The sequence below is a fragment of the Nesoenas mayeri genome (assembly GCF_963082525.1).
Source record: "Nesoenas mayeri genome assembly, chromosome: 5".
NCBI classification, from domain to species: Eukaryota; Metazoa; Chordata; class Aves; order Columbiformes; family Columbidae; genus Nesoenas; species Nesoenas mayeri.
In genome coordinates this window covers 11,508,147-11,522,691 of record NC_137548.1, presented here as the reverse complement: position 1 = coordinate 11,522,691, position 14,545 = coordinate 11,508,147, and the positions used below count along the sequence as shown (strand labels likewise).

The 14,545-nt window shown below is 45.0% G+C and overlaps 1 protein-coding gene across 1 annotated transcript; it reads left to right on the top strand.

Moving 5' to 3' along the window:
- Nucleotides 1-1,383: 1,383 nt before the first annotated feature.
- Nucleotides 1,384-6,392, top strand: LBHD2 (LBH domain containing 2; the record flags this gene model as incomplete). The annotated part of the gene is made up of 3 exons (XM_080345875.1): nt 1,384-1,473; nt 5,256-5,457; nt 6,316-6,392. The coding sequence occupies 3 exons, from the start codon at nt 1,384-1,386 to the stop codon at nt 6,390-6,392; spliced, it is 369 nt and encodes a 122-aa protein (XP_080202001.1).
- Between the last annotated feature and the right edge of the window lie 8,153 nt (nt 6,393-14,545).

Sequence of the window (14,545 nt, the reverse complement as noted above, 5' to 3'; positions counted from 1 at the left end):
GTCTGCCATGCTCTTTTTTAAATATGATGCAGTGGGAGTGAAAGTCTCTGCGATATCACGCTGCTCTGTGCTACAGCTAATTAAAGTCATTGTGAAGGGCTTTGTAGTAATTGCAGATATTGTAAAATTTAGTTTTGTGGGGTAATTGGTAATGTAAAGCCTGAAACAAGTTATCCTTAAGATGTTTTAGTTTGCATTTCTCAGTAGGAGCAGCCTTTACAAAGGAGGCTTTTGTGTGTGAAGCAGGGCCAGAATTAATGGCATCATTTAGTCGTGCCTAAAGGGGTGCTTGCTGTGGCAGGTGGCAGGGCGGTGGGATTGATCATGCCTACATTCTGTGTGCTGCAGGAGGCTCCAGCAGCCAGAAGCTGCTGTACCTGATGAATGTCAGCTAGGGAGGGTGAAATGCCTGGGGCCAAACCCATCCAGGACTGATGTGTTCCCATCCAAAATGAACGAGGCTACTTCAGTCAGACAGAGTGGTTCAGGCTCTGTTTACTCCTATGCACTTAATATGCGTTATGAAGTTTTCAGGCATCCTCAATTTTTACAGCGGAGTGCTGTATCTATAAATCTCGAATGTGAGACAAATCTTTGCGCTAGAGATGCGTGGTTGCCCTGCCATGGGCTGGGCTGAGGCTCTCGTCCCTCTGCCCTGGGCTGCCAAAGTGCCCTGTGGAACAAGGAGATGTCGAGGGCCAGTGCTGAAGTGCTTCAGGTGCCAAACAGCACAGGGGATGGTTAATGGACACACAAGCTGCTTAGGTTCCTAAGTCTCTGATTTAAATGAGATTTAGGTGCCAAACCTTCCCCAATGCATTTGAAAATCCCACTCAACACCTCTCTGAATACTCAGACAAGTAAAGACTACTGAAAATCTGACCTTTAGACATCAATACAGCTGGTGTGTCTGAAATTAACAGTTTAAAAAGAAGTGCTGGCTCATGACTAAATGCAAGAGACATCTGGGAAGAGCAAATATTGAAGATGTTATGGAGAATCAGAATATAATTCAAGGCTTATATTTCCACGAGTAAGTTTTTTTGGTCAACAGACGCAATTTCTGAGCTCATATATTAGTAATGAACTGGTTGCTGATAGCATGGGAGGGCTCGTATTTTCCTGCTGATGACTCTGGGACTCTGCAGGGGTCCTCTCTGCTGTGCTGGGGGGGCAGGTGGGGTCCATGCCCTGCTCTGCATCACAGCATGCAGTGTTAGCAGTTGGCTTGGAGAGTAAAGGAAACACTGGGTGGCTGTTTGGAAAGGACAGTCTGTAACACAATTATTTTAGCAAATGTGAAAAGCCAATATCTTTTGTTAAATTAACTATGGGGCCAAAGCTCAGAGCTGAGTTTTCCAATTCTGATTTAATATTCACAGCATGACAGAGGTGATGAACACACGGGAACCAGTGATGGAGGAATTTGCGCTCAGCCAGACTCCTGAAGAAGAAGGAGGCCCTTCAAGCCAGGTAACTTCAGAAAAGCTAGAAAGTATCCTGAGCTGCTTTTCAAAAGTGATATAACACAACCAATACCTTTCATACACGTAGATGTAGAATTTTAGAGCACAGCTTCCAGAAGAACAAGCCCTGAAATAGATGTTTGATCCTACTTAGGTTTTATTTTTGAAAGGCAGGAGTTCTGGCAGGAGGGTTTTGTTGGGTGCCAGGCTTTGGGGCACAGTGACAGTCATGTCCAGCCCCTGCAGGGATGCAGGCAGATAGGGTGTTTGTCACCAAGAGCTCAGATCTGAGCAACCATGATGAAGACATCCAGCCAGCACTGTACCACAACTTGTGTACAACCACCCCTGTAAAGAGCTAAGTTTCCTCAGGCTCAAAGGGAGCTTCCATTTTAGCAGAGAGACCATTTGAAACCATTGTGTAATTCACATAAACAGCTGTGGTTTTGTATAAGCAGTGCTGGCCAAGGCCATTTGCTGGCAGGTGCAAGAGCATTTTCTGTCCCCAGGCGGTCTCAGACACCCACTCGCATACCCGCCTGTGGCGCTGTTTCCAGCAGGAGGGATCACGATGTCCCAATTTCCCCCTGTGACAACCCCCACACCCCGTTTTGCGCTCTGCACTTGTGCTCATGACTCTCGGTGTCGCTGCTAGCAGGGAGAATCCACCTGAACGTGTCCTGGTGGACTTGAGTTGCTTCTCAACACAAGGTGTTTTATTGCAAGCTGATTCAGAAAACTACCGTTGCAGGCTAAACTCAAGCATTTGGAAGCCTGAGAAGTCAGAGATGAAATTTTGCAAATTCCTTTCAGATCATTTGTGTGTATAATGAAAGGTTGTATGCAATTAAAGAGCGTACCATAGGCCTTCCTGTGCCTCCTCAGCCACATAGGATAGACGCTGCTCACACAAAGATCACATTTTCAATATTTTCTTTCCTCTTTTTCACTGAGTTTTCATTTTGTGTTAGTGTACGCTGTCCAAACTCTCTGCCAGCTCTGACTCCATGTATGTCTTGAGGGCTTTTCTACGATGTCTATGATCACATGCTCCAGAGGTTTTCCCCCAGCTCCTTTACCCTACCTCTCTAGGGGAAGGTGATACCATCCGTATTTTAGTGATGGCCAACTGAGGCGAAAAAGCAGAAAGAAAGGAGGGGCAGCACAAAGCTGGTGACTCAGCAGGAAAGCCAGGTTTCTTCCAGCAACTTCCAAGCACTTTGGCCAGGAGACCAGTCCTTCTCTTCCTGCAGTCTCCTGCCCACTCATCACACGCTCCCGCGGAAAAACACAGCGAGACCCGACAAGCAGCTCTGCTTCCTGCCAGTCCTGACTCATTCCTGGAGGGACGTGGTAAATACTGGGCTCCGGTGGAAAGAAACATTATGTGACTGGTGTGAGAAACGGCCAGATGAGAATGACACAAACAAAAATAGCCAAGCTGAGGCTGCACAGGTGCCTTTCCTAAATTTTTTTGCAGCTGTAATAATCTGTCTTTAGCGCATTTTTAGATCGGCATGTGTAATTTCCTAGGGCTTCAGAAAGCAGACGGAAAAAGCAGAAATTGTGTTGCCTTGGATCCCCCTGCCAGGGTTGGCGACAGACCTGGGGACAGGGTGGCTGTCACGCGGCCCTCTGCCACCCGAGCAGGCGGAGCAGCAGCCGAGGGAACAGGTCACTGTGACCTGTGCACACTGCCCTGCGAGGAAATAAGGCAATTTGCCCACAATTTTATGGCTGTTTTCTGCCAGCCGAGCTATGGGGCTCAGGGAACTGGGCTCCACCATGGGTCTGAAGAAGCATTCACTGCTGCTCAGGGATGTCTCTGGACCTGTCCTGGCCAAGGAGATTTTACCTTGTCTCATATTTGGAAATAGCAGAATCATATTAGCAACTTCTTAAAAATTCCTCCCAGTCAAGACAGCTGCCATGGAAATTTCTTTCCAAATTATAAACAGCTCAGGAGGAGGCTGCGTAACGGGAAGTTGGGGGAAACTTTTCTGACAGGCAGCACAAGCAGCGTTACTTGATCAGGACAAGTTATGCCCATGTGGGTGCAGCTCAGGGCGGCATTAGGAAGGTTTACCTTCAGTGACTCACTTGCTGTAACTGCACTGAAGAGGCTTTCTCACATAGAAAATTCCTTCTTAATTGTGTCTCACTTTTCAACAATAATAACAATATACATTTTTTACCTTCGTGTTGGTTCGCAAAGAGCACAGCATCCCTGCAACAATACTATGGAGAGTGAGGGCATGAGGATGAGAATTATTGTCCTTCCCCATCTCCAAAAGTCAGATACAGGCATCACAGCAATGACAAAAATGTGCTTGCTGCTTCCCAGACGTGTAGAAAGAGAATTGCCCCTTCCTGAGGGTTTGCCTCCCTATGCTAGCTCTGATGCCAAGTGGGACAACTAAACCCTAAGCTCTTAGAGAAAGCAGCTAATGGGATGAAGGAAGGTTGCAAAATCCATGGAGCAAACACTTCCAGTGGGTTATGACACCGTCAGGTCCCTGGCAGTGTCCTGGGGGGTACACCTGCTTTTATGGTGTCTAGGGAATATATGAGTGTTACTGCCTGTGCTCATAGCAGGAGCTGTGCTGAGACGGGATCACCTAACAGCAGTGCTCAGTCTCACCAGAGACCCCAGATCACTGGTGAACATATTGCAGACCTGCAGGATGTTCTCACCAGCACACAGCAAACCTGAGGCAGCACCCGGAGTTAAACCGAGATGGTTCTTGCTCTCAGCCCCTAGTTTAATCCCCTAGTCTGCACCTTGCTTTTATTGTTACATATAAAATAAAAATAACTCATGTAGCATGGAGGAATTTACAGCTCGTTAGTGCAGGTATGCAGAAGTTTAAGAAGCCAACAGGTATGGTTTCAGCAAAGCAACAACAGAGTTTGTCTTGTGTTAACATCCTGGAGGAGCTAGAACGATTTTTCCTCCAAAAAAACCCCAAACCACCAGTCCAAAACGAAGTACTCTGAGAGGTTTAAATGAACCAGCTATGTTGAAAACAGGAAAGCACTTTCATGTGTTACAGTATCCTTCACTAAAAAGACATAGTTCAGCTTCAGGCTCTAATCGCTGCATACTGTTTGACCTGCAGTTTCAATGCAACAAATGAAAATAATAGCTGGCACCATCCTCTGTGTAAAGATGAGCCCCATCTCTGAAGCTATCTGTTTTGCATGAATGCATCATAATATACAGTATTTCACAGTACAGGAAATAGTTTTGCAGAATGGTGGCTTCTTAATAAATTGTCACTGCAAGAAAATAAAAATATCAGAGTGAAAGGACAGCAGCTAGGAGGGCTGCAGCAACCATTTAGCTTAGCATTACAGCAATGACCTTTGTGTCCTAAAAACCCACCAGAACCGAAACATGAGTGTTTGGCAACATAATGAATTCTGTCGCCTGAGTTTCCATTTTTACTAAGCATATCACACAAGTCAATGTAATTGTCTGCCTGACACACAGGCAAGAAAAGTCAGTTCTTTGCCCAGTGAGGGACAGCATGTGCAGAGGAGGCTGTGCTGAGGCATCTTAGCCCCTCTGCGTCCATGTTTGGCTGCAAGGAGTTGGATGCAGATGCTTTTGATATCCTCCCTGTGCAGAAGTGCTTGTCCTGCACCTCTTTGAGGGTTTTTTTTCTTGGATGTGGGAATACATGTCAGATGTAGAAGGGATGCTAAGATAGAGTGAGTACTCTGCTTGCTCTGAATATGCAGCCCTGGGCAACGCTTTGACCAGCATGTCCTCACGTGTCTCACCAGGCCTTCCCAGACTCACGTGAGAAGTACCCCAAGCTGTCCAAAAGACTGCCATCCATCGTGGTGGAGCCCACCGAGTCCGGGGAGGTGGAGAGCGGGGAGCTGCGCTGGCCTCCTGAGGACCTGAAATCAGCCGAAGACAAAGGTCTTCATGGTGACCAAAGAGTCTGTGTCCAGCAGCAGCAGCAGCAGATGGATCTGGAAGGTCTGAAAGAGTAATTTTCATCCTTATTCCCCATTGTCACAATTTCAGCCACGCCATGCACTGAAGTTAACAGGATACCAAAGAGTAGTAGGTGCTTGAAGATGCCCAGAAACACCTGCACTGGAGAGGGAGTCCTGTGGACTAAAAGTTTCTTTCTAGCTTCTCAGCACAGGGTGCTTTCATCTGCACGAGGCTCATTCCTAGCCACTCGCGTGGCCCACAGGCAGTTTACTGCACATTAGCAGTTCACTCTAGGAAGCAGTAATCCTGTTTAGTAGCTTGTGTCTACCTCCCTGTCTCCTAGCCTAGAAGTAGTGTTTAACAGCTGCACATTTTCAAAGCATCCTGGTGTCCCAGGAGTGCATTAGTGTAGCAGGAGTTCACAAATATGTAGACACAACTAGTAGTGTCACTGTGAGGTAAATATGGCTAATGACAAGAGCTTTATATAGGGAATGCTCTAGTATGAAACTGGTCTATTTATTTGTTTGGTTTTCATCTCAGTGCTCTCCTTTTCTCTTTAAGAGCACAACAGTTCCCATTTCAGTGTACCAACATTTGCCACCCAAATGCCCAGAGACAGCAGCTAGGATGGGGTGCAAGCTGCACATTCCCTTATCTTCAAAGGGATAATGACAAATGGTCTGATCTTGAAGTGTCAAATCACCTGCTATTCCAGTTGGTGTTTCGGGGTGGTGGCAACCACAGGGTTTGATCATTCAAGAAGGAATATGAGCCACCCACTCTATAGCTTGACTACCAGGTTGCACATTTTGGCCTAACATATCAGCAGGGAATCAAATGAAGGCTGTTGTACCTGTATGGGGAAATAAATACTGATGAGCCATTTCCTTGCAGATACCTTAGTGCACCCAGCTCAAGAAGTGGAAGAAAGTACAGATACTCTGGAAAGCAGAACTGAAGAGGACGAGTAGGGACTCCATGGCCTCCGAAGTGAAACTTCGTTGTGAATGTTGTTGGAAAGCTAACACACTCTGAAGACATGTCAAAGTAATCTGTATTTAAATCTGCAAGGTTTTTATTTAGTTAGTACCTGGTAAGAAGCGTCTGGGCTTTAGAACTGTTCTTTTCAACATTTTGATTTTCAGGCTGGGATTCATATTATTAGTTTAATTTTTCCTTGGGAAACAGTGGGACGTGTTAGGAAATATGAGATTATCAAGGAAAAAATGCTCCTAATTTCAATTAGCGCATTTCATTGGATTTACCTTTTTCAAGCAAGGCTGCTTTCAGGTATCAACAGCAGGACAAAGGGGTTACATTTCTACAGGAGGGATGTCTTAAATCTAAAACCTTTCTTGTTTTTAGCCATTTAAAACTAGCACTGTGATATTATGGACAATAGATGTAATATAATGTCACCATTTGGTTTTGTATCTTTTGTATAGAGACACAAATGTAAGATTTGCCTCCAGGCTGCTGCCCTGGGGCGGCCCAGAGCAGTTCTCTCCCTTTGGCTTATCCTGTGCAAATTTGAATGAACCAGCCTTTTCTTAGCCGCCTTTTCAATAAGGCTAACGCTTGGGAAATGCTTTCTTGCTGTACATTGACGAAGCGGATTAGCTAGTTGCCAGTGCTTGTGGAGTGAGGCTATCTGTTTGTAGGCTTGGTGGGGTGGATCGTGCTGTTCGTGCACTCTTGAGGCCCAGGTCCAGCCATGGCATGGGGTGTGCTCCTCTCCCTTGAAGCCAACGAGATGGCTCCCACTTCTGCCAGGGCTGGATTTGTCCTGCCTTGTTAATAGAAATTGTTGTGACAATTCTTCTTTTGGTATGTTTTGTGTATAACGTAGGTGCCCAGCTGTTTCTCCCTCATCCCAAGCTGGGCAGTGGTTGCGGGTGGTTGCCGAGCACTCCATAGCACGGTCCAAACCTGCTCTCCATTTTGCCTGATGCCAGGCTGATGCCAGGTCCTCCCCATGCCAGCCACAGTAGGAGGGAGTGGAGGAGGTTTCAGGTGGTGGGACACACACCTGCCTCCCTCCTGCCCAACTGATGATGCCGGTGGGAGCAGAGGTGCCGGGGTGACCTCACCCACAGCGTGTCCCACTTGGCTGTGGTTGCAGGGCCACCTCCTGGAGACCAGAGCTCATGGTGGGACAAACTGTCTCTGGACACCTTGGGCTTCCAGTGGGTTTTCCTTGAGGATTTGGGGGCCATTTTCACAGGGGTGAACCCGTTCCTGCACAGGGACCTCTCAGAGACTCCCTCCCACTGTCCCAGGAGAAGCACCGATCTAATCCCAAAACACTACCTTTTGGACAGTGTTGGTGGAGGTAGATAATGCGTGTACTCAAAAGGGTTTGACTCTGTCAGTGACGAGTGTGCTGTAAGCTATGAAGTTGGCTTTCTCCATCTCTGCAGAATGGGGTCTGTACTTTCAATTAATGTTGCAGCCAGAAGAAGCCTCTCGCTGTAGGTGGAATGAAATAACAGGATTTCTTCCAGTGTTAACTCTTAAATTGACTTCCAAGTGCTTTCTTTTCTCCAGTAATAATTTCCTCTAATGGTAACTTTTAATTGTGTAATGGTGGGTAAAATTTACTGGTCAGATGTATTAATAAGTTTATACCTTCTTAGCAACCAAATTTAATATATTTACTTACAAATAATTCTGTGCAATGAATGTTTAATACAAAGGAAAGAGACTATTTTACTTCAAAGCAACATTAATTTATGTACAAAACTATAGCTTATTATTTGGGGTGTTTGGGATCTAAACCCCTTTTTATAAGCAGTGTAGTATAGTATAATGTGATACTTAAGTTAAACTTTGCTGTCTCAACCTGTATAACAATGTTTTGCCTTCTTGATATAGACTCTCTTCCTTATGCTGTCACGGATTTTTTTGTTGATGAGTGGGATTCTGGTCAGAGCACCGAATTTCGCCAGAACAACTAAAGGTTTCAGAGCACCTCCTAAATCTGGCTGCCCTCTCAGTCACCCCCTTCACTGGTGACAGTTTTCTGGTAAAGACAATGCAACAAGAACAAGCTCAAGCTGCGTTTTCGGGCAGCACCTGAGCAGCGAGAGGAGGTGCCCTGCTCTGACCGTCTGCAGCTGGTCGTGGTGGGAGGAAAGCTGCGCTGGCGAGGCGGCCGGGCGGATGCGAGGTGCTCTTTAAACACTGTTTTTGCATCAACCATTAAGAAGTTTCACAAAACTCTGGGGGGAAAAAAACAACAGTGACGACATATTTTTAGCTGTGTGATTTCCTTTCAATCTGCGTCTGCCCAGCTCTGTGAGGAATGACGTTAGACATATCTCTTAACTTGCTTTTCGCTTTGTAAAAGGAAAAACAGTTGTTTGGAACACTTCCCCCAATTTTATGTGCTCTCTATCTGCTTTCAGACACTCCCTCCCTTCCTGCTCTGGATGGCTCTTATCCTATTTCCACCTGAGGTCAATGGCACTTCCCTAAATAAGTTTCCCAAAGAAACAAGAAAATTCTACATAAACCCTGAGAAAAACACCACGCAGCAGTACTTTTCTCATCCTAGTATGTAAAGCTACACCCATATAGAAATGCCAGATTTCCTCCTTCCAGCCTAATTACTCCTCTGTTTTCCTTTCCCTCTTAATGCTGCTCCCTTGAAGTATTTTACCTGAAGCAAATGGATACTTCAGACTAAAGCTTTCTCCTAAAGCCGTGTGGCCTCAGTTTAACCACGCAAAGCCAAACTCCTCCTCCTATTTTTGTTTTTCTGAACATGGGCCAAAGGCCCTAAAATAGGAGAGCAAGATAGAGAAAAAAATGGTTTTATACAAACAAGCCCTATTTATTCAACTTGCTGGCCTATGAATGTCCACTTAATTTGTCTCTGTGCAAGTGTTGTCTCTCTAATAAACTTAATAGTTGTTTTGTATTTTTTTCTGGATTAAAAGCTTTGTAGAAACTAAAAAGAAAAAAAAAAGACATTCAGTCATATTTTTCTAGTCTGGCTTGTAGAATATTTCATGTAGTGTAGAAGGGAAGTTTTATGGAGTAAGACATTGTTGGATTTTGCTCTATTTCAGTTCTTTCTAATTTTGTAAAATGCCACCTGTACATAATACTCTACTAATATATGTCATATAGATGTATTACACCATTTAGCCTATTAAATGCCTATACTGGACCGACTGGAAGAAGTGATGTGTCCACAGTGTCTCGGTTTAAAACTGAAAAGGGTTGTTTGTGGTGGTGTGCAGCTCCCGTCCTATCACTCATACCCATGTACTCCTACGCAGACAAATTGAGATTTACATTAATGGCAGTTGCCGTTTCCATCTCTTTCCTTCAAGCCCTTCGTAGACCAGGCAGTTCAACATTCGCAGCTTCTGTCTTGGGATTTCCTTGCTGCCCTGCTTGATGCGGCCCCTTGGCCCTGGCTGGGACCCTGTCCCTGTGCCTGCAGCGAGTCAGCTGGCTCATCGGCCTTCACCTTTTAATGCAATGCACATTTTTAACATTTTCTGGAAAGGCTATTGTGGAGCCCAGCAGGAACTCACATTACTGGAAACCTATACGCCGTGCAAGGAGAGCAGCATCATGTGGCAGAGAAGATGAGAGGCAGAGATAATCTGCCACTGAACAACCAATTTTTTCCCGAAAAGTCAAGTTACCAAAAAGCAAAGGATCAGGTTACTGGAGGCTGAGACTCCCACTTACTTTTGCAGTTCAAAAGCAGCTGCTGCATTCCAAGATGGGTATATCAGCGTGGCAAAAAGCTTTGCTTGGGGTCAAAGCCAGTTTCTCCCCAGCATGATTAGGGAAATTTCCTGTGTCCAGGCTGGAGGCAATGACCCCAGCTTTGGGACTTGGCAATGCTTGCAAACCTGATGCTTAATGTCACTCAGTACTGGAGTTTCCATGCGCCGTGCATGGAAAATCTCACGTCCAGGCATATATTACCCTGGAGGTGGGGTGGCAGAGCGGCCAGCGCTGCCTCCTTCTCATGTCGCTAGGAGCCATCCCTTCCTTCTGGGGTTTTCCTGCGTGGCGTGTGGTGTTCATGCACATAAGGATGCAACAGGTGCTACCTGATGGCTCCAGGGGATGCAATTTAAACTGGTGCTGGTTTTATGTCGCTGTGAGATCTGTGCTGAGTCCTGGCTGTTCTCTTTCATCGAGGCTGAAGGCAAGGGCAGTTTTTCTGTAATTAACTATATAGGATGAGCATCAGAACACTGTTGTCTTGCTCCTGACATATTTTAAACTTAAATCCACTGGATCCTCAGGTTTATTTAATGTTATCCCATCGACATATTATGACATATTTTCATTTGTCTTTGATTAGATGTCCGCTTAGTAGTTCTTTCTTTTAGATGTATTCTGTTTGATTCACCTGTCTAAAGGAGCAAATACCGTTTTCAGTGGAATTAACCTTTATTTATACCACTAGTAAGAGATGGAAATTGTTTTTTATTACGTGAAACTGAAAAATGTCACATCTAAATCAAATCAATCCTAATTAGTATTTTTACCTTCCCCCCCCCCCCCCCCCCCCCCCAAAATACAATATTTGTGTGAATTCTTTTGTGGAGAAAAGTGATCCTTGGCAGCTACAGGGAGCCATGACTCTCATAACAAACATCACAGCCCTCACATTTACATTATAAAAGCTGTTACCCACATGCACTGCTTCCATCACAAATTAGAGCAGGGCACCTTTCTTCCCATTGTCTTTGAAAACATATTGTGGCTTTCATTTCAGAGACGGTAACTCTCCAAAGTTTATGTTCACTCAGTTCTGGAAAAGTAGGATTTTAACAAAGTTTCTGTTTTTCTCTCTTTAAAAACAAAACAAAACAAACCCCAGAACAACAAACAACTTGAAATATTAAAAAGTTGCAATTTTCCTCTAAGAATGCTGATAAAACATTTTCCTCCATTTTGTCCAGTATTTCTGCCATGAAGAGTCCAAAAACTCGACATCTAGCCTTAGCAGACTGTCCTTCTGGAGACCCTCCCTGAGCTCACCTGTGAGCTGGGCAGGAGTGGGGCTTCCAGGGAGGTGTGGACACACACCAGGAGCTGTTCGCCTCATGTTCAGCTTTCAGACCCGAGACCTTACTCTACGAAGGACAAGAATCTTTTCATCCTGCCTGACAATTCATGCCCGCACACCGAAGCAAATCTTTTTAAAATGCCCATGATTGCGGTGAGTCCAAGCATTATATGGATGTTTGCAATCAAGCCAGCATTCAGCGTCGGCATGGCTCCTGGAGTGTGACAAATTCTCTTTATGAATTAGTCATTTCATTTATGAAACATAGGTTGGATGTTGTCACACACCCACATGTCCTCTATACCCCTGACAACTGTACCCCCACGCATTACTATTCAGCAGGCAATGAAGCCATGAAAACCCCTGAGACTGGGGTGCTGCTGGGATGTACAGCCAGACCCAGGAGATGGGGAAAGCTCCAGATCCCACAGTGCTGGAAATCTAAGAATAATTTATTGTTGCTCTTAACTATTCACTGATCATGATTTGAGCAGAAGAAGTAGCACAGGCATCTGTCTTGTCAACCCAGTCTTCATTTGGCAGCCCTGTACGTCCTCTGGGATTAACTCTTCAGGCTGGTGAGGTCTTGCAAATACAGAACTGCAACTGTAGACACACAGGCAGAACAAAATAAGCTCAACATGGGATGAAAAACAGCAACTCAAGTGCTATTTCCCTGGTACTGCTCTTTAACTCTCAGCTTGGGTGTGTAGAGGGAAGCAATTAACTTTTTTCCCCCAAATTTATGGTGGAGACAGAACAAAGTGAATTGTACACAAAAATGGTCTCCACGTAGCTGTAAAGTGCATAGGCTCTGGAAACAGCATGGTTGGGTTTTTTTTACTTCTTAATGTCCATGTCCAGCCACCAGCAGGACACATATATGGCTGGAACAGCTCATCCTCCCCCTTCTCATGACCCCAAGGTCTGGGACCTCCTGCAGAAGAGGTTTCTATAAATCTCAGGCGTTCTTGTCCATCTTGGTTTTGGTAATTTGGCTCAAAGGTGCAGTGCCAGTGTCCCTTGTGGGGACAGGAGCTAGCCCCCACTCCTGCAAAGGATTTCTGCAGAGACGGAAGAGCACCTCCTTGTGCCTTTTCTGCCATGAAGCCCTTCAGGTACCACAGGGATGAACAATCACTCCCACTGTGCTGAAACCAATTTTGCTCCAGCAGAAACAAAACAAAACAAAAAAGATGGGATTTGGGACACTAAACGCCAGGAGAACTTGGTGCTTAAAGCACAAGCAGAAAACACAAGAAAAGGCAAAGCAGCTGTTTGGCTCTTGCTGGTCCCAGCACCTTCCTTCTAAGTCAAGGTCTCTCTTCTTTGGACAAAACCCAGAGCCCTTGGTTACCTTCAATGACCTTTGAGTGTGGGAATACATCTCAAACTGAAGCTGTGCCTCCCAAGTGTATTGTAACTGAGGAGACACATCTAAATTCCCTAGTTTATGTAGAGGCTAAGGTGCTGCTTCCTATTTATAGCCAGGCTGGGTTCAATAAAGTGCCTTATTCATCCCTGAGGTTTTAAACAAATTCTGGAGAGGACAAAAGGCGTTGTGTCTTTTTCTCCACCCTTTTTTTTTTTGGCCTAGTTGGTACATGCAGAGCTAAGACTTGTCCTAAGAGTGATTCAAAATAAGACTAGAAAATTATTTGCTGTCTCAGCATGAACAACTGTCCTGCTAGAAATCATCTGTATGATTTCTGTATGCATTCTGAGAAAAAGAAGCTATTAAAATACTAGAGTTTTGGCATGTGGGTACAAACCCTGCTTGCAGATCCACTGACAGAAATCTTCTAAATTTACTGGCATTGCTTTGGGTAAACTGCAGCTGAGGGATGAGTTCATGCACCAAGGGGAATAAGAAAAAAAAAGTAATAAAATGAGGGTATTTTAAATCCTTGCTTTATAGAAATGCTCAGTAATATATTGAAATAAGCAGAGCAAGAGATGGTGCTTATTATGCTCAGTCACTGTCTCAAGCAAGGCCAGCTCTGAGTTTGTACAGATTTTACTGTGTTTTTCAAAGGTTTTCTGGTTTCTAACGGTGAAGTGAGCCCTTCTCCCCATGCAGAGCCACAGCGTGTTTGGGCAGCAGTGCTGCTGGAGGTGCTTCACTGTTTGAACAATGCAGCAGAATGCATTGCTTATGTGCCTGTATTTCAATTCAGCAAATAGGAAAGAACTGATTAAAGTCACAAATAACCCAGATGTGTAATTACTTTGTTTTCACAATGTAGGATTTTGTCATAACCTAACATCTGGCTCTGGTTGTGATAACCACTAATGTAACCAAGCCACAGCTTGCCTTCCAAGTGATTTGATTTTAAGCTCTTTAGGGTTGCAACTACCTTTTGGTTGCTTTGCATTGGAAATAATTGTACAATGTCTATGGCAGTGGGCTCTGGTCTGCAAGCAGGAGGGTCACCTGTGATGGGATGAAGCCAGCAGGAGATGCCTGAGGTGCCTGTACCCATGCAGAGGTGCCTGGTCCATACCCTGCCCGAGGCTTGAGCTGTGCCTGCCCTGTTTTGGGGTAGCTTTTGGTATATCACCCCTCTCCCTGCAGCTAACGGCCCCACTCCCCACTGCAGCCCATCTGGACAAAACCAGCAGGTTCTTGCTGCATTCCCCACTGCAGGTTCTCAGGGCCAGACCGAGAGTAGGCTGAGACCAAAGGAGGCAGATGAAATGGTCCAAGAGCTGCCCAACATGTTTACCCAAAAGCAGAGTAAAAGCAGCAGCTCTGATTTTCTCCAGTTGTCTTTCCTGGTTACTCTTGAGTTGCCAGGAAAACCATAGACAAATTAACTAATTTGTTCTCCTTTTTTTTTTCTTCCCCTCTAGTAAAGCTCACATGCATTTATATGAAGACATCATAAAATGCTTCTGCCATACGGAACTCTGCCAAGAGCTGTGCTTGTTATTCCAGATTTACAATAAAAATTGTTGTGCAAATGACCCAGATACATAAAGTACATCACTTAAGTGGGGATTTGGCTTAATCCAGCATACATATCAAATCAGAAGATATATCCAGGCTTGGGAAAACACCATGATATGATCTTACAG